Genomic DNA, 18,702 nt, shown 5'->3' with positions numbered 1-18,702 from the left:
AAATTTGGGAAATTCACAAATGTGTGGGAGTTAAGCAGTCCACTTCTAAAAAATTGATGGTTCAAAGATAAAATCATGAAGAAAACTAGAAGATACTTTGAGATGAATGAGATGAAATGAAAATGATGATACAACATACCAAAATTTACAGAATTTCACCTAAAGCATGCTTAGAAATTTATAGCTGTAAATGCCTACCTTTAATAAGATCTCAAAAAAAAAAATAACCTAACTTTCTGCTTTAAGTCATTGAACAAAGAAGAGCAAACCACATTCCCAAAGCAGACAGATGGGAAGAAATAATAGGATTGAATTGGAAATTAATAGAGAATAGAAAAACAATAGAGAAAATCCACAAAACCAAGAGTTGGTTCTTTGAAAATATCAGCAAAATTGACAAATCTTTAGCTGTACTGATGAAGCAAAAAGAGAGAAGATTCAAATTACTAAAATCAGGAATGAAAGAGGATATATTATAACCAACCTTACAAAGATAAAAGGACTATCAGAGAATATTATAAGCAACTGTGTGCTAATAAATTAGATATCCCAGCTGAAATGGAAAAATTATAAGAAAGACACAAACTCCTGCAATTGACTCAAGAAGAAATAGGAAATCTGAACAGACCTATAACAAGAGATTGAATTAGTGATGAAAAACTATCCCAAAAACAAGTCCTGGCTCAAAAGGTTTCACTGGTTAATTCTACCAACCATTTAAAGAAGGAGTAATGCCTATACATCACAGACTCGTCCATAAAGTAGAAGAGGAAAGAACATTTCTTAATTCATTCTGTGAAACTGTATTACCCTGATATCAAAACCAGAGACATCACAAGGAAATTACAGACTAACGTAACTTACAAACGTATATGCATATGCAAAACGCCTCAACAAAATACTAGCAAACCAAATATAGCAACAAAAGGATTATATACCTGATCAAGTATGTATACATGACTAAATGGAATTTATGCAAGGTTGACTCAATATATGAAAGTCAATATAATATGATGGAAAAGGGATGAAAACTACATGATTATTTCTGTAGATTCTGAAAAAGCATTTGACAGAATCCATCTTTAAGATAAGAACATTCCAAGTGGGAATGGGAAAGAATTCCTCAGCCTGTTAAAAGGCATCTAAGAAAACCCACAGCCAACATTATAACACTTAATGGCCAAGACTGATAACTTTTCCCTCACTAAGATCAGAACAATTCAAAGATGTCTGCTCTTAACACTTCTGTTCAACGTTGTACTGGAAGTTCTGGCTAGGTAGTTAGGCAAGAAAAAGAAATTAAAGGAAGAAGTAAAACTGTCTCTAGTCACAAATGACATGATCTCGTATATAGAAAAACCTAAGGATCCACTAAAAAAACTGCTAAACCAATAGACAAGTTCATTCAGCAGTTTCAGCATACAAGATAGGTATACAGAAATCAGTTGTATTTCTGTACAGTAGCAATGAACAAACCAAAAACGAAATTAAAACAATTTCATTTAAAAGAGCATCAAAAAAGAATAAAATACTTAGTGACATATTTAACAAAGAAAAGAAAACTTACACTCTGAAAATTACAAAACATAATTGTTACTGAAAGAAAGAAAACCTAAAAAATTGTAAAGAAAGCATTTGTTCCTGAATCAGAAGAGTTGATATTATTAAGGAAGCAGTAATTCACGCCTTGATCTCCAGGTCTGTCTAAAGATTCAACACTCTCCTTCTTATAATCCCAACTGACTCCTTTGCAGAAATGAACTAGTTAGTAGGCCCTCAAATTCATTTGGAAATGCAAGAGGCCTCAAAGAGCTATGGCAGTCTTGAAGAACAAACTGAAGGACTTAGATTGCCTGATTTTTCAACTTAGTACAAAGATGAAATATTCAAGACATTGTGCTACTGGCCTGGAGAGATATACACAGTGAAATAGAATTGAGAATTCAGAAATAAATGCTCACTTATATGGTCAGTTGATTTTCAACAAGAGTGCCGAGACTATTTGGTTGGGGAAACAAATAGAGTGTAGTCTTTTCAGCAGATGGTACTGAGACCATTAGATATCCACTTGCAAAAGAATGAAGCTGGACCTCCCTCCCCTGCCACCTCACATCATATATAAAAATGAGCTCAAAAAGATCAAAGACCTAAATGTAAGAACTAATCCTTGAGAACACTTAGAAGAAAACAAGGATAACTCTTTATGACTTTGGATTTGGTCATGGTTTCTTTGTTGCTGTTGTTCAGTCATGTCCGACCCCTTGTGACCCTGTGGACTGTAGTCCACCAGGCTCCTCTGTCTGTGGGATTTTCTTGGCCAGAATACTGGAGTGGGTTGCCATTTCCTTCTACAGGGGATCCTCCTGACCCAGAGATCAAACCTACATCTCCTGCAATGGCAGGTGGGTTCTTTACCACTGAGCCACCAGGGAAACCCTAGTGGTTTCTTAGATGATGCCTAATGCAGTGGGGAGGAGCCAAGATGGCGGAGAAATAGGACGGGGAGACCACTTTCTCCCCTACAAATTCATTGAAAGAACAATTGAACGCTGAGCAAACTTCACAAAACAACTTCCGATCGCTAGCAGAGGACATCAGGCGCCCAGAAAAGCAGCCCATTGTCTTCGAAAGGAGGTAGGACAAAATAGAAAAGGTAAAAAGAGAGACGATAGAGTTAGAGATGGAGACCCATCCCGGGAAGGGAGTCTTAATAGAGGAAGTTTCCAAACACCAGGAAACCCTCGCACTGGCGAGTCTGGGGGAAGTTTTCGAATCTCGGAGGCCAATCTAACTGGGAGGAAAAATAAATAAAATCCACATATTACGTGCCTAAAAGCAACTCCCAGCAGAAAAATACCCCAGACGCCCGCATCCGCCACCAGCAAGTGGGGGCAGAACAGAGGGGAGCGGGCGGCATTGCTTAGGGTAAGGACAGGGCCCGAATGCCCTGAGAGCAATCGGAGGGAACTAACGTGAGATGCCTAATACAGACAACCAGATGAGAACTAGGTAAATAGGACTTCATTAAAATGCAAATATTTTGTGCTTCAAAAAGCAACATCAAGGCAGGGAAAAGCCAGAATGGCTGAACACTTTTGGAGGGTAGAAGAGAACATTTTTGCAAACCATAAATCGAATAAGGGACTTGTATCTAGAAGATATAAAGAACTCCTACAGCTCAGTAATGAAAAGACACCCATTTCAAATTATATTCACAATATCTGAATAGACTTTTTCCAGAGATGATACAAGAGTAGCCAGCAAGCACATGAGAACATTCTCAACATCATTAGCCATCAGGGAAATGCAAATCCCATCCAACAATCAGATATCCCTTCACACCCACTGGAATGACTATCACCAGAAAGACAGGTAACAGGTGTCCAACTTAAGGAGATGGAAACCTCAGAACCCTCATTCTCTGTTGGTAGGCATGCAAACTGGTACAGCCACTGTGGAAAACAGTCTGGCAGTTACTCAAAAAGTTAAACATAGTTTTTGTATGACCTAGAAATTCCACTTCTAGGTATACACCCAGGATACATGAAAATATATGTTTACATAAAAACTTGCACATGGATGTTCTTAGCAGATTTATTATAACCAAAATACAGAAACAATTCAAGTATCTATCAACTGATGAATGGATAACAAAATTGATATATTTTATATAATAGAATATTATTCAGTAGTTTAAAAAATCAAATACTGATATATACTGCAGCCTGAATAAACCTTGAAAACATTGTGCTGGAAACAAAAAATGACAAGTTATATGATTCCATCTGTAGAAAGAGACAGAACATGGGGATGCCTGGGTTTCTAGGGGCTTGGTGAGAAATGGGGAGTGGCTGCTAAAGCAAATAGGATTTCTTTGTGGGGTGATAAAAGTGCTCTAATGTTGATTGTGAACTGCACAATTCTGTGAATATATTAAAGACCAGTGAGTTATATCCTTGAAAGGTATGAATTGTATGGTATGTGAATTATAGCTCAAAGCTATTTTTAAGTTAGTGTGCTTCAGGGTACAGTACAGATGTATGGAGGGTCATACCCACTTTAATCAGTATTGTGGAACTGAAAAGATTTGGAGGGAAGGCCAGGCCTCTTAAACTAGTTTTCCTATCCTTATCCTTGGGAATTGTCCTGTTCCTGCACAGTGGCTATTGCTTTGAGGCGTGTGTTTGTTGAAAATATTTATCCCAGAGAGTTTCTTAGGAGGCTTTTGCAAACCAGGCAGCAAAAGTTGGCAGTGACTCGGAAGAGTCCAAGCTGCCTGCGTCTCTTCACGCACGTTCATGACTGAGGAGGGCTCGTGTGCCAGCCACCGCACCTGCCCTCCCCTCACAGGTCCCCCCGACCCCTGGTCTAGGTGACGAGGACACTGAGGCACCAGGGGCTGCACGGCACCCGGCAGGTGTGCAGCAGAGCTGTGGTTCTGCGTGATGACGCATCAGATTCTCTGTACCAATCAGTTGGCTCTGAAACTGTTCTGGGAGCTGGGCCAAGGAGTCCCAAGACATAAAATTGAGTAATTATGGTTTTTCTCCCAACATGCAAGAAAATATATGTCAATAAATAGCATTTTTCTCAATTAGATTTTCTTGAGTAAATTTTTCTTTGCCCACTGCCACTTTAGTTGCCATTAAGAGCTTGCAGATTACAAGAAGGAAACAGGTAGCAAGCAAGCATTAACTGAAAATCCCAGAGTTAGTTTTTTACTTCTGTTTGACACACACTTGTATGTAGGGTACATGTGCTTGGCAATTCTTTGAAGCACTTTTAACATACTAAATCATTTAATCTTTGCAACATTGGTAATAGATACTGTTGCCATTTTAAGTCATTTAACCTTTGCAACATTGGTAATAGATACTGTTGCCATCGAGCTTCCCTGGTTGTCACAATATTAAAGAATCCTCATGCCAATGCAAGAGACACAAGAGAGAAGATGCAGGAGATGTGGGTTCAATCCCTGGGACAGGAAGATCCCCCGGGGCAGGAAATGGCAACCTGCTTCAGTATTCTTGCCTGGAAAATTCCATGGACAGAGGAGCCTGGCGGGCTACAGTCCAGGGGGTTGCAAAGAGTTGGATGCGACTGAGCAACAGCACCACACACTGTTGCTGCCACTCCTGTTTTGTCGATGAGGATGGATACTGAAGCATGGACATGTCAACAGATTTCCCCAAAGCCACCTAACAGTATGGCTCCAAGTCTTTAGCCCCTGTGCTGCAGTCATGCTGCTTTCAGCAACTGGTCGTCTTCCAGCTTATGTATTAGTGATGTTTAACATGGCTGGAAAAATAGTTCCAAGTCCACGGGGTGGAGTAAGTTAGGTTCTTGTGGCATGATATCGCCGTACAGAAATCATAACTGTGAGTGCCTCACTTGAGTATATCTTATCACCACTGCTTTGTAACACACAGATTTTCTGGCCTTTTCAAAAGGCCCCAGGGCAGCAGGTCCAGTGGGAGTATGAAGGACCTCAGGATTTATTGATTTATCCTCTCACCTTAAAGATGAGGAAAACTAAAGGGAAGTGAATCCTAAGGTCTCCTGACTCAGTATTTAAAATAATAGGGACCTAAGAGTGAGACTGGGGCTTCATGTAAAGAATCCACATGCCAATGCAAGAGATGTAGGTTAGATCCCTGGGTCTGGAAGATCCCCTGGAGAAGGAAAGGACCATTCACTTCAGTATTCTTGCCTGAGAAATTCCATGGACAGAGAGCCTGGCAGGCTACAGTCTTGGGGGTTGCGAAGAGTCGGACACGACTGAGCACAGCACAGCAAGAGTGAGGCCTCCCAGGAATCAGGTTCCGGGCTTTCTCGTGTCCTGCTTCACTCTGCACAGGATCTCTAGCTGACCGCTGCAGCACTCCTGTCCTCCCATTTACAGAACCCTTGGAAGCCTGATGAGGAGGGGACACGCCCAGGGTCCCACAGCCAGCAGGTTGTCGTTCCACGGCCCTCAGTCTTCATCCCTTTGCTCTGCCACGCTCCTGAGAGTACCCTGCACTGTGTGACTCACTGAGACTGTTTTGTTAATGAGGTAGTGGGGCAAATGGTTTATCTAAAGCCCAGAACACAGTGCTTGACACACTTCGTGTCCCATAGGTGCTACATAGCTGTTGCTGTCATTGCTAATATTGAAATCGGGGGAAATGAAAATCTGCTAGTAGGTTCATCTCCATCTCTAGTATTGATTGTGATGCCTCGTCTGCCTTAGGAAACTTCCCATGGCTGCTGTTTGAGCAATAGGAGGAAAAAAGTCTTTCAAAAAGATCCCTTTTAGTCCTTCAGCGGTGCCCCCTTGTGGAATCTCGGCAGAATGACCACATATTCAGAGTCATTTGTGACCTGAAGAGAATCTGACACAATTTCCTGCTGGACATCTGTCTGGGTGCCTTCTGGGGGCAAAAGTGGGATGAGGGGTCCAGATGAGGGCAGAGAATGGGTTAGGGTTCTGCGTGGGCTGTGTCAGAGTATTTTTACTGTGTGTTAAAAGCTGATGGGGTAGAATTGCAGAGTCCGTATTTCCTACATGTCTAAGCTTCCCTGACCCCTGGTGGCCTGACTTTCAGAGTCTCTGTCACAGACTTGGGGCCCAGTCTAATGGCTGTCACCTCAAGTCTTCAGAGCAGGTTTGAGGGGCAGAAACATGTTTCCTCACAAGCAGTGACTGAAGCCTCTCTCCTGGTGGCTGTCTCAGCCTCCATTGTGTTCCCTCCTCCAGGGGCTTCTGAGGAGAATGGCCTGCCTCACACTTCAACTAGGACTCAGCTGCCTCAGTCAATGAAGATCATGCATGAGATCATGTACAAACTGGAAGTGCTCTATGTGCTCTGCGTGCTGTTGATGGGGCGTCAGCGAAACCAGGTCAGCCCCTCCCCACGTCTCAGAACAGGAGGAGCCAGGAGCAAACGCTTCCCAGGCGCTTGTGGTGTGCCGGGTATCCTGTTCGGCAGCCTCTCACAATGGCTGTGTCCCTAGCCCAGCAAAGCAAGGAGTTGGGTTCCTTAGCCCTGCTTCACAGGTCAGGAAGCCAGTCTGATTCCAGAGCCCATAGTCTTTCCACCGTACCTTACTGGGGCAACATTTCTAGATAGAGCTCTGGTGCCCCAGGCAGAAGTGGGTGGCTTAACCATGTTACCCGACCTTTTTAATACACAGAATAAAGGTGGGTGTCTGCCCTGCAGATGCACTGGAGGAGTTGCCAGTCTGATGGGGGCTTGGAGTGCTGGGCCAGAACTAAGTCAAGTTATGACAGCTGGGCAGCTACCAGGGGTCCAGCTGTGCGGAGGTTCCCTGAGTCTTGAAGCAGTTCCAGGAGGGAGGGCTGGGGGTGGGGTGCTCTGGAAGTACACCCCACTCCACTCCTCCCCAGGATGGACAAGTGGCCCCCTCCCATTCCCTCTACCTCTTAGGGATGTAGCTAGGCCTGAGGGGAGCTGGGAGCTCGGCAGTCGCTGAGCACCTTTTTGAGTCAGAGACTATTCTCTCACACAGCTCTCTGTGAGATGAATGCGGTTATCACAAGTTTGCAAGTGAGGAAATTTTAGAGAAGGTGGAAGGGGAAAGACTGGCTGAAAAGATGACATCCGGCCTGGCAGTGTCCTGAAGAAAGCGAGGGAGCCAGGCATGCTGACCACTTCGCCCGAGGTGGCCTATCAGGTCAAGGAAGCAGGCCCTGGTGGGCACCGGCCTGGTGGTTTAGTGGAACAGTAGAAAGCTGGGGGTGGACTGGAACCAGCAGTCAGGAGAGGCAGGCTGAGGGGTCGCAGGGGGCCAGGTTGCCTCTGGCTTTCATAGGCCATTTAAGGACTCTGGCATTCACCCTGAGTGAAATGGAAAACCATCCTCCAGCTGCTGTGTGCAAGAGCTGACAGTAGCTAGGACCCACATGTTGATGGCAGGTGTGGTGAGCAGTGTTTTTGTTCTGAATCTGTTCTGAAAGTAGAACAGGTAAGATTTGCTGAGAAGTTAGGTATGGACTTAAGTGGAGAGAGGAAGTAAAGATGACTTCGTGACCTCTTTCCAAGCAGGTGGGAGGAATGGTTTGCCGCTTATTGAGATGGTTAAGACTAGTGGGTAAGGAGTGGAGGGGCAGACGTCTGTAGGGAGGAAGGGGCAGGGTTCAGTTTGAACAGGTTAAGTTTAGGTATCTATTAGAATTGGCACTGGGGTTACCTGCACCTGAGTTAGAGGCGAGATGGGGCCTGAAGGTATAACTTTGGGGGTTGTCAACGTGTGGTTGGCGTTTAAAACCAGGACACTGGATGAGATCCTGCCATGACATCCACAGCACTGGGGTTCCTTCCTTCCATGTGGTATATATTTCATATAAAAAACATTAGTCATGATGTCTTACCTGTGTTGAGTGCTTTTTCTTTTTTGAGACACTTCCATAATCATATTTGAATTTGCGGGTACTTGGTAAGTTACACAGCAGATGATGGCCTCCATCCCACTTGATGTTTGTGAAAACCAGGACCCATATAAGGGCCATGTTCTCAGTCTCCAGGCATTGTCAGAACAGGACTTAAACCCTGCTGCTCTGACTTTTCTTTCTGTCCCTTCACCGTGGCAGTTCCCCTGCTCCCTTAGTCTCCCCGGTACCAAGTTTCTATGAATCTTTGTGGTCTTTGGTTAAACTGATCACAGCCGCCCCTTCCAGCTGGCCTCAACCCTGTCTTCCTAAGAGCCAGCGTGATGCTGGTGTGTCCTCATTTTCACAGTCAGCATTTACTGAGTTCCTACTGTGTGCCAGGTACTACCGAGACATGGATTATTTTAATAGGTCAGTAATTTACATAGTTCTGTATTGAGGTATAAATAAGTATCAATGAAGCCTTTCACCCCTCTGATCCTGAACATTCAAGGTTCTTCCATGAGGCATCTAATTGTACCAATTATTAATGTCTCTAGAGAGTGTGAAAGTGTATTGATGCATAGTGAGAATAAGTGTAGATGTTTTCTTTAAAGCTCAGCATTGCTTTCTTCGTCCAGAAGGCTTCTTGTACATATATGCCTGGGCTTTTGATAGACCTTCACTGCATATCTGTCTTCATGCTTTTTTGATTTCCTACCCCTCCAGGTCCACAGAATGATTGCGGAGTTCAAGCTGATCCCTGGGCTGAATAATTTGTTTGACAAACTGATCTGGAGGAAGCATTCAGCATCTGCCCTCGTGCTCCATGGTCACAACCAGAACTGTGACTGTAGCCCGGTGAGCAGGGACCCTGACAGCAGATGCCAGGAGTGGTTGTTTCAAGACCTGCTGTTGGCCCTTTGAAATCTCCTTCTTTGAGAGTAGAGCAGAAACTAAACGTCACAGCCCATGTACTCACATAATTGGAAGCCACCTTGGGGAAGGATCTGACCCCCACCCTCCACCTACCCAGGAATCCCTTTGGGGACCCTCCACCAGCCTCCCATTGTTCATTCACCTCCGGGCATGGCCACCCACTCCACTCCAGAGCAACAGGTTTTTCCTCGTTCTGTTCTCTTACCTCATTCTAATCGACATCCCTAATATTAGGTTTGCCTCCCAGAACCACGCCAGTGGTTGGCCTCCAAAAGGACTTTAGCAAGTTTTTTTTTAAGGGTCGAGGGCTCATGTCTACCTGGTTTTCCTCACAGTGCCCTAAAGAGCTCTGAACGGGGAGTCTAGATCATCCGCCGTCAGCACCACATCAGTGCCACACAGCTGTCGGGACCCAGTGCCATGGGTCCTGCTTGGTCTCTCCTCTGCATTCTGGGGACTTTCCTCAGTGCTGTGTCTTCCAGTTTGCTGTTTTTCTCCTTGGCTTTGTCAGATTTACCTTTCAACAGATCCATTTGAGTTCATGTATTTTGCGTTTCTAGACATTTTGTCTGGATCTTTGTTAAAAAGTATTTCGTCTTTTATTCATTATGTTAAATATTTTCTTCTTCTGTTGCATTTTCTGTCTTTAATTTCATCTCTTTAATTATTCATACCATACTTCTTTATGGTCTTTTTTTGGATTGTTCACAGAGTGCTAATACTTGTGTCTGCGTCTTCAGACTCAGCTTGGGGTGGAGTGTTGCCTTGTGTTCTGTACCATTTATAGAAGATCACCTTCGGGGGGCTTGTTTTCCTTGGGGGTACTGGAAGTAGTCCCATAGAACATTTGGCTTTTGTCTGCCAGGTGCTTTAGGGAGCACCAGGGCGAGTTTTCACATTGAGCATCTGCCCTCCCCCTCTGGAAGTGTGAGCACCTGCAGACAGGATTCTTTGCCAGCTCCCTGGGCTGGTAGGTGGGGTTTTTCTAACCCTTTTTTTCACTAAATGTATCAGCTCCACAGGCTTTACTAGGCCCAAGGTCCTGTCTGGTCCCTACAGAGCATTGAAACCCAACCCCTAGCCCAAATAAGTCTCATTTGCACTTCTCTGCCAGCCATCAGTCTTGTGCTCACTGCTCTGAACTCAGTCCTTCCTTCATTTCTAATTCTAGTGGAATTTCCTTTCTTTCCTATGTACTTAGCCTCACATTGAAAATAATTTCAGTTATTTTGTATCCAGTATCTTGGAGTGTTTTTAACAGAAAGGTTCTGCCTTAGCTTAATCCACTGTTGGCCAGATGCGGACAAAAGGTTTTCTGACTAAAGAGGAGTCCTCCCTGTGCGCCAGGACAGGGACTCAGAGAAGCAGCAGGATGCCCAGGCTCTCACCAGAGCCTTTTGTTTTCTTTTGGAACATTGTGACTGTGGTCTTAACATCGAGGATGCACATGTATTTTAGGACATCACCTTGAAGATCCAGTTTTTGAGGCTCCTCCAGAGTTTCAGCGACCACCACGAGTAAGTACAAGCTGTCCCCAAGAGGAGACTTGGTTCGCTGTCTCTGTTCTCCCTTTGTCTCGTCACTGACCTCAGCTGAGGAGGACCCGGGGGCCGTGAGAGCCACTGTCACCTCAGTGTGACCATGAGGCTGCACTTCCATAAGAGCTGCCGTTTGTCCAGCCCTTCCTTTATGCCAGGCACTACCTGAGCTTCCCCTTGACCCCCACAGCCACCTCGGAAGTGAGTGCAGAAGCTGCTGTCCCCATAACACCCCTGGAGTCAATGCAGCTCTTGGCTGTCTGCCCCTCTGAGCCAGGAGTAGACAGCTTGGCTATTCGCAGGGGCCTGTAGGAACCTCGGATGGCCAGAGTGAGCTGAGTATTTGTATGTTGAACAGATGGGATATTCTTTGCCTGTACGAGGAGATGTACTGTCTCCCATTTTCCTTGGAACACATTCTGCCCTCTCATTTTTTATTCTTCAGCCTTTGATGGAGGATGTGTAGGAGAATGATTCTCCGCTATGAGGAAACAGTGCAGGCAAGGGAGGAGTAAGTGGCAGCTGACCCTTGACCTTGACACTGGGAAGACGTTGGTGAGCTGGCAGACAGAAGCAGGTGCTACTCAGCTCTTACCACCTGTTGGGTACAGGAAACAGGGCCCATTCTTATGTAGTTTCTGAATTTTTCCCCCAAGAAAAGCCAGAAGTGAAGATTTCTGTGCAAGGTCCTGGTTTTTAGGTGCTGGTTTAGATTCTTTGTGTAAGCTAACAGAACATGCCTGAGGACCCATGTGGCCTCAGGGGCCTTCACTTTGAAGCTTTTGTGTGGGTGGTGTGGATCATCCTCTCCGAGAGGTTCTCTGTTTGAAGGCCTTAAGCCCCAGGAAGTATGTCAACTCTCTGAAAAATGGCACCAGTATGTCCTGAATGTATCCTTTTTTTCCTGAGGAACTGGGTCCCTCACTTTGATCATTTGATGGGTCACATTTGCAGGCTTGGATTGTGTATATTCTAAAGCAGCAGGAAAAGGGGGGAGTGCTTTTCATGGGAGTGGCAGGATCAGGTTCCAGTTTTCCGAAGATCATTCTGGGTGCTGTGTGTGGGATTGATTCCTGTGGGAGACCGTTTAGGAAGCTGGTTCTGTCCACATGACTTGGGTGATGAGAGGCCTAGGTGTGAAGGGGGAAGGAAGAGTGTCACACTCGGGCCTTCTGGTGGGAGAGCTGGAATAGGGCCAGGCTTAAGTAAAGTGATGAGCATCTGGGCATCATGGAGTTGGAAGTGCCTTTGAGAAATTAAATAGAAATGTTCAGTGGCAAAAGAAAGGCCTTAGACATACTAAGGAAAGGGGCCTTGTTAGTGAACATGCAGACAGAGGGTGGGCGTTGGGGCCAGGGAGACTCCCTCAGCTGAATAGCAGTGGGCTCCATGCCCTCCCCCAGAATGCTGCCTTGGGGTGAGTGGTTTTCAGGGCAGCTACCGGGGGCTTCTTAACAGAAGTGGGCAGCAAGAGACTGGCCCAGTGTGGATGCGGCAGCCCCAGTTCCTGTCCATTATCACCTCCAACACATCTGTTTCAGGAACAAATATCTACTGCTCAACAACCAAGAGCTGAATGAACTCAGCGCCATCTCTCTCAAGGCCAACATCCCTGAGGTGGAAGCCGTCCTCAACACTGACAGGTGAGCATGCGTGGGGTGCAGCTGGGGCCCACAGCCCGCCTGGCTGCCTGCATGTCCCGGGGCTCACAGACAGGTGCACCCGGGTCTGCATACTTGTCCTTTCTCATCCACGTGTAACTGGTGTGCCGAGGGCTCCTGTGTACCAGGCTCTGTCCTCCCGTCACCTGCATTGTCTCATTGGAGCCCCTTGGCAGCCTCGGAGGGAAGTGCCATTGTCACCCACTTTACAGACTGGGGAGCAGGGGCTCAGCGAGGTCACCTGCCAAAGGTCATAAATGCTCTGCCCCCTCTCTGGTCACTCAGCTTCGTTGACCTCCTCCTTTCCTGCCCTCTGCCAAAACCCATTAGCTGAGTAATGCCTCACTTTCTGGAGCAAAGCAGGGAGGTCTCAGGCTCACAGGGGTCAGGGCAGGGAGGACTGTGCGCAGCAACAGGAGTCATAATTCTCTGGTCTTTTGTTGTTGTTTTTGGTTTAAAAGCAGCAGAAATCTTTGTTCAGATGAAATTGAATGTAGTCCCACATCTGTCTGCAGTGCAGGAGACCCGGGTTTGATCCTTGAGTTGGGAAGATCCCCTGGAGGAGGGCACGGCAACTCCCTCCAATATTCTTGCCTGGAGAATCCCCATGGACAGAGGAGCCTGGTGGGCTACAGTCCATGGGGTCACAAAGAGTCAGACATGACTGAGCAATCAAGCACACAGCCCAAGGCCTGTAGTAGATGAATAGTAGAACTGCTCTATTTGAAGGGAAAGTTTAAGGGCCTAGACTCACTGCCTGCTTTGTCCTCTCTCCTCCATAATGCAGCCTGAGTCCCTTTCTCATTTACTGTCTTTGCTTCCTAGACCAGGAAGCAGAGGCCCAGAAACTTGGGTTTGTGTCCATGGCCACCTGAAGCTGAACCTGGGGCCCAGGGTACTCCCTGCCTTACTTACCCTGTCAGTGGCACGGACTTTGCCCCATGTCTCAGACTCTGTCATGGTGGTTCAAACCCACTTTTGTCACAAGCAGCCCTCCCTCCAGCAGTTCCGAGTCCCATATGACTCTGGATGTGTTTTTGGCCTCTGGTCACTTGTCAGCGAGCCTGGGCAGGGAAGGCTGCCCTGAGATGTGAGAATGCATTTGGCTTTTTATTTCTGAGACTGCAGGAGTCCTTAGGGTGCTCTGAACCCAGGTGGAGCAGGAGGACATTCTGTAGGTTTAGAAATGACTTCATGTTTTGTTTTGTTTTGCTTTTTACCCACCTATGTCAGCAAAGACACCCAGGCCCAGGGTCTCAAGACATAATTCTTGTGCCATATGGAATTTGGCCTCTGTCAGCCTCTCAAATCTGCCATCAAGATTTTTGTCTGTTTTCTTTCAGGAGTTTGGTATGTGATGGGAAGAGGGGCTTATTAACACGTCTGCTGCAGGTTATGAAGAAGGAACCAGCTGAGTCATCTTTCAGGTAGGTCTGGATACACACCTCCCACTCCTGAGGGTGTGTTTAAGCTGTTAGAAATGCCTTCTGTCATCACCAGCTTCCACCCCACATAGCTGGTTACTGTCAGGGAGAGGGAATCTGCCGGCTCCCTGGTGTTGACTAAGCACATACTAGCTTCTGCTGTGTGCTGGCAGTGTGTTTCAGGAATTGAGCCAGCGTTCAGCAAGCACCTATTCTGTGCTGACGCTGGACAGGCAGGGAAAATGGGAGCTAAAATCCCTACCCATATGGAGGTCCCTGGGTTGCAGGAAATAAGCATGGGAAGACTGCTATGCGGGGGATGCGGTGTGGAAGGGCTCAGAGCCAGGACCTGCCCTGCGGACGGTGGGAGCGAAGGAAGCGCTTGTGGGAGGGTGTCCCAGTTCCTTAGACTCATCCATGTTGTCTTAGAGGCTGTGGACAGGACAGTGGCTGAGGGAGGCATTCCATCAGCGTGGGTGTGAACTGTGAGCAGGCTCCACGCCCAAGGGTCCCCTATCAGCTCAGCCTACCTTGTCCCTCCATCCCCTCATGGATCCAAGCATTGCCCTCTGGGGCCACTCAGTCAATATCAGCCTCCTCTTCTCTAGGAAAGCCCATCAGAAGTGAGTTCAGTGACCCATCCACATGCCTATCTGGTCCCTCATGCATTTCTGACCTCTTCCATGTTCTGTTCCTCTGAAGGAGCGGAGCCTAGAGTATGTTTTCACACGTGACTCCTGGGGCAGTCCTCTGAGCCCACATGCTCCTTCCAGACGAACCACAGAGGACTGTTCCCCACTGAGCCATCAGCTCCCTGAGGATGGGGACTCGCCATGTGTTCCCAGTGCCCTGTATGAGGCCCAGGGCCTGATAGATGTTCAGTAAACATGTACCAGTGTTCAGGGTGTTGGATCAGTGAAAAGGGCAATAGACATCTCCCAGCCCCTCGGTGAATGGAACGTGGGCCAAAAGAGGGCAGCCTTAGCCACCTGGGCCAGGGGTCAACATTTGGGTCGCAGGTTTTGGCAAGCCCGGGCTGTGGAGAGTTTCCTCCGAGGGACCACCTCCTATGCAGACCAGATGTTCCTGCTGAAGCGAGGCCTTCTAGAGGTAATGGCCTGGAGGAGCCAGGGTGTCGGGTGTCCCCTTCTCCCCCAGCCCCATACATTGCTTTCCTGCCCTGAGACCTGGAGAGCTGGCAGAAGCAGACCATACTCTCTATCTTCAAATGCCTGAACATCTCTCTGGTATTTCCCCTGAGCTTTCAGCTCTGGGTTCCCCGTGGGTGCTTACCAGGTGATTGAGGGATCTGAGGGGTGGCCATGGAGGATTATAGGAGTCTGTGAAGTTGCTCAGCAAGGCCTTTTGACCCCAAGGATACTTTGCTGCTGACTATTTAATTTCCCTTTATTGAAAAATGGCCCCCAGACAAAGCAAAATTTACAAAAGGAGGTAGAGCAAAATGTCTAAAGCTACAATTGGTTTAAAAAAAAAAAGATGCAAATAAGAAACTGACCCATGAATTGTAATAAAATTCATAAGGTAAAGAATTCATCCAAATCAGTATATACGACCTCAAGAAAATGAAAAGGAAACACTATAACTGTCTTGTAAAAATTCACTCATTGTAAACTTTTCCATTTATTAACATGAACCATGGGGTCAAAATGTGTCTCCTGTCCTTAAACCCCATGCTTCACTTGAATGGCCTCAGTGCTCAGGCCAGGGCCGTATTACCTCTGGAGACAGCTCCCTCCCTGTGAGCTGGAGAGTTTGGCCATTGTGAAAAGACTTAGCTCAGACCTGGGCAAGCAAGAGAGGTGGTAGCTACATACCCCAACCCACCCTCACCCCTACCCGCCCCACTTCCTGGTTAGGTGTGTCAGGCCTGGCCCTGCCCTTGGAGCCACCAGCATCCTCCGATGAAAATCTAGACAGGGGAGCAGATTCTATCAACCTGGATGCTTGCTCGAAGCTAACACAACATGGGCTGAGCTGTGTATCAGGGCTGGGGGAGGCAGGCGATGGGCAGCGCAGATGAGCACAGCCTGGGGGCTCCAGGGACCAGCCACCTTTTCCTGCCTTCATTGTGTCCTCTCCCACCCCCAGCACATCCTCTACTGCATCGTGGACAGTGAATGCAAGTCACGGGATGTGCTGCAGAGTTACTTTGACCTCCTGGGGGAGCTGATGAAGTTTAATGTTGATGCATTCAAGAGGTTCAATAAGTACATCAATACTGATGCAAAGGTTAGTCTAAGCCAGGGCTTCATGAGTTCACTGTCTTGTCCAGAAGTTATGTCAGAGCCCTGGTCCTTGCCAGTCTTCAGTTGCTGGTTTTATACTGGAGAGTCCTGGGGTCAGCGGGCAAATGTCAGTAAGCATTCATTAACCCTTGCTCTGCGCTAGACCATGGGTATGCATGGGATGAAAGTCTCACCTGCTTGTGGGCAGGTGGGAGCAGGTGAGCTTGGAACTGACTCTGACGCAGTGTGCCAGGTGCCATGATGGGCCCCGGAAGGGCAGGACTGGGCCTTATGTATTAAGCTTTCAGGGTGTATGTGGTAGAAACCCAGCCCAGACTAATAAAAATGACAGCAGTCCCTTCGGTGCAGAAAACACTGGACATGGTGTCTGAAGATCTGGTTCAGCTCTTGCTGGAGCTGCTTATTAGGTGGGGAGGGCAGGGCACCGAGTTCCTCTGAGCTTCGGTCTTTCTGTTGAAAACAGCTGGGCCAGGGTAGGTGGGTGCCCCCTGCAGTGACCGCGCACCCTGGCCTTGGCCATCTTTAGCCGAGAGCCCACCACCCCCATCAGCCTGGCCCCCGCTCCAGTTCCAGGTGTTCCTGAAGCAGATCAACAGCTCGCTGGTGGACTCCAACATGCTGGTGCGCTGTGTCACTCTGTCACTGGACCGATTCGAAAACCAGGTGGACATGAAAGGTAAGAAAAGGCTAAAGGCTGACGTGAGTCAGTCCATTGTGGCTGCACTGGTATCAAACACCCAGCCTCTTGCAAGGTGACAGAAATTTCTGAAAGTCACTACACCAAACACCCACTTGGTTGGGGTCAGGGCAGTGGCACTCTGGGTGATTTTCATGATTTTTCTCTATCATCCATGCTTCCTCTGATGGGCATGTGTGACATTTTAATAAAGGTTTGGAAAAAAAAAAAAAGACATTGTTGCCAGCAAAATGCAGAAACAACACATACCCTTCCTCTCCTGGCCTGGAATTGCCTGGATGAGAAGGATTCAAGTGGTGAAGCCTGGGGAGGGCCTCAGGGAGGCACAGCCCCAGAATGGGACTGAACGACAAGGTGAAGGCATGCTCCTGGCTGGGTTCTCAGGGGAATGCAGACCTGGCCATGGTGGCAGAGCAGCTGGAGCTTTGTTTCCGGCTGCAGCCCAGCTTTTCTGTAGTCGTTTTGACAGTGGGGGCTCCCAGCTTCAGAGTCGGGACCCGGGGGGGGACTTGACTAGAGGCCTGGGTGTTGGGCCCCGGAGCCACAGAGCATTCTCTGCACCTGCTGCTCACGCCTCTGCCTGCCTGTCTGCAGTCGCGGAGGTCCTGTCCGAGTGCCGCCTGCTCGCCTACATATCCCAGGTGCCCACGCAGATGTCCTTCCTCTTCCGTCTCATCAATATCATTCACGTGCAGACGCTGACCCAGGTGAGAGGCCTACAGACCTGCCCCCCGGGAATGGGGGGATCGGAAACAGTTACCCTCATCCCGGGGCCACCTTCACCCTAGAGGTACCTCTCCTGTCACCCACCCCTTCATTCCTAGGAGACCCTCCCAGCTATTCTGAGGACTTGTTCCAGTAAGGGATCAGCTCCCCATTTTACAGAAGGGGCCTGGGGAAGGAGCAAGGCTCCGAGGTCACAAGTGGTTTGGGCAGAGTCTGGGTGGGCAGTGAGTTCTGACTCCCCGTTCAGTGCTCTCCAGGCCCCGCCTGCAGCACAGACCTGGGGCTGGACCTGATGTTGACACCCATCTCCTTCAACAAATAACTGTGCAGCTGCCCTCCTCCAAGCTTCACACCCTCTTTTCTAAAATGGGGGTGATACTCAGAGGTTTTCTTTTGTTCCTTCATCTAACAAACATTTATTAAGGCAAGACCGTGGGCTGGGGATGCACAGTGAATAAACAGACCAAGACGCTTCCTTTGCAGAGCTGTGCCAGTCTAATGCTGAGTGAGAGCGATGCATGCGCCCAGCTGCCCCAGGGACTGAGGCTCCCAGGAAGAAGCCGTGCCTGAGCCGATTCTGGAGGAGGCATGGACTGACTAGACTAATAATGCCATTCCCCCCAACTCTGGGGTGGGCGAGGGGGGCAGTGAGGGCCAGGAAGGCACTGGGGGCAGGACCCTCATCGTTCTCTCCGCAGTCCTCTGTCAGCTTTATGCAGGGGCCGCACCGTGTGAGGCCCATGGACACCTCCACCCTGCCCACTACACCCCCTCACCCCCGGCCCCGGTCCACCAGGGCCCCTGGGCTGCCGGCACACACCCGACCCACACAGCCCGATCCTTGCAGGAGAATGTCAGCTGCCTCAACACCAGCCTGGTGATCCTGATGCTGGCCCGACGGAAAGAGCGGCTGCCCCTCTACCTGCGGCTGCTGCAGCGGATGGAGCACAGCAAGAAGTACCCTGGCTTCCTGCTCAACAACTTCCATAACCTGCTGCGCTTCTGGCAGCAGCACTACCTGCACAAGGACAAGGACAGCACCTGCCTGGAGAACGTGAGTGCCCCGCCCCCGAGGGCTG

At 48.1% G+C, this 18,702-nt stretch overlaps 1 protein-coding gene across 2 annotated transcripts in view; it reads left to right on the top strand.

Moving 5' to 3' along the window:
* The window catches only part of TRPC4AP (transient receptor potential cation channel subfamily C member 4 associated protein), a 67,755-nt gene that overhangs the window by 47,997 nt on the left and 1,056 nt on the right, over positions 1–18,702 (top strand). Inside the window, exons 9-18 of one of the 2 annotated variants that reach the window (XM_061127130.1) lie at positions 6,740–6,882; positions 9,101–9,232; positions 10,769–10,827; positions 12,390–12,491; positions 13,853–13,936; positions 14,953–15,043; positions 16,043–16,183; positions 16,768–16,876; positions 17,492–17,604; positions 18,471–18,677. In XM_061127130.1, the coding sequence (XP_060983113.1) occupies positions 6,740–6,882; positions 9,101–9,232; positions 10,769–10,827; positions 12,390–12,491; positions 13,853–13,936; positions 14,953–15,043; positions 16,043–16,183; positions 16,768–16,876; positions 17,492–17,604; positions 18,471–18,677 (1,181 nt within the window). Of the gene's footprint in view, positions 1–6,715; positions 6,883–9,100; positions 9,233–10,768; positions 10,828–12,389; positions 12,492–13,852; positions 13,937–14,952; positions 15,044–16,042; positions 16,184–16,767; positions 16,877–17,491; positions 17,605–18,470; positions 18,678–18,702 lie in introns of both variants that reach the window. The other variant, XM_061127129.1, reaches the window with a different exon arrangement.

Source organism: Dama dama, chromosome 23 (genome assembly GCF_033118175.1).
Source record: "Dama dama isolate Ldn47 chromosome 23, ASM3311817v1, whole genome shotgun sequence".
Taxonomy (NCBI): Eukaryota; Metazoa; Chordata; class Mammalia; order Artiodactyla; family Cervidae; genus Dama; species Dama dama.
Note: the sequence above shows the minus strand (reverse complement) of the source record. Positions and strands in the feature narration are given on the sequence as shown.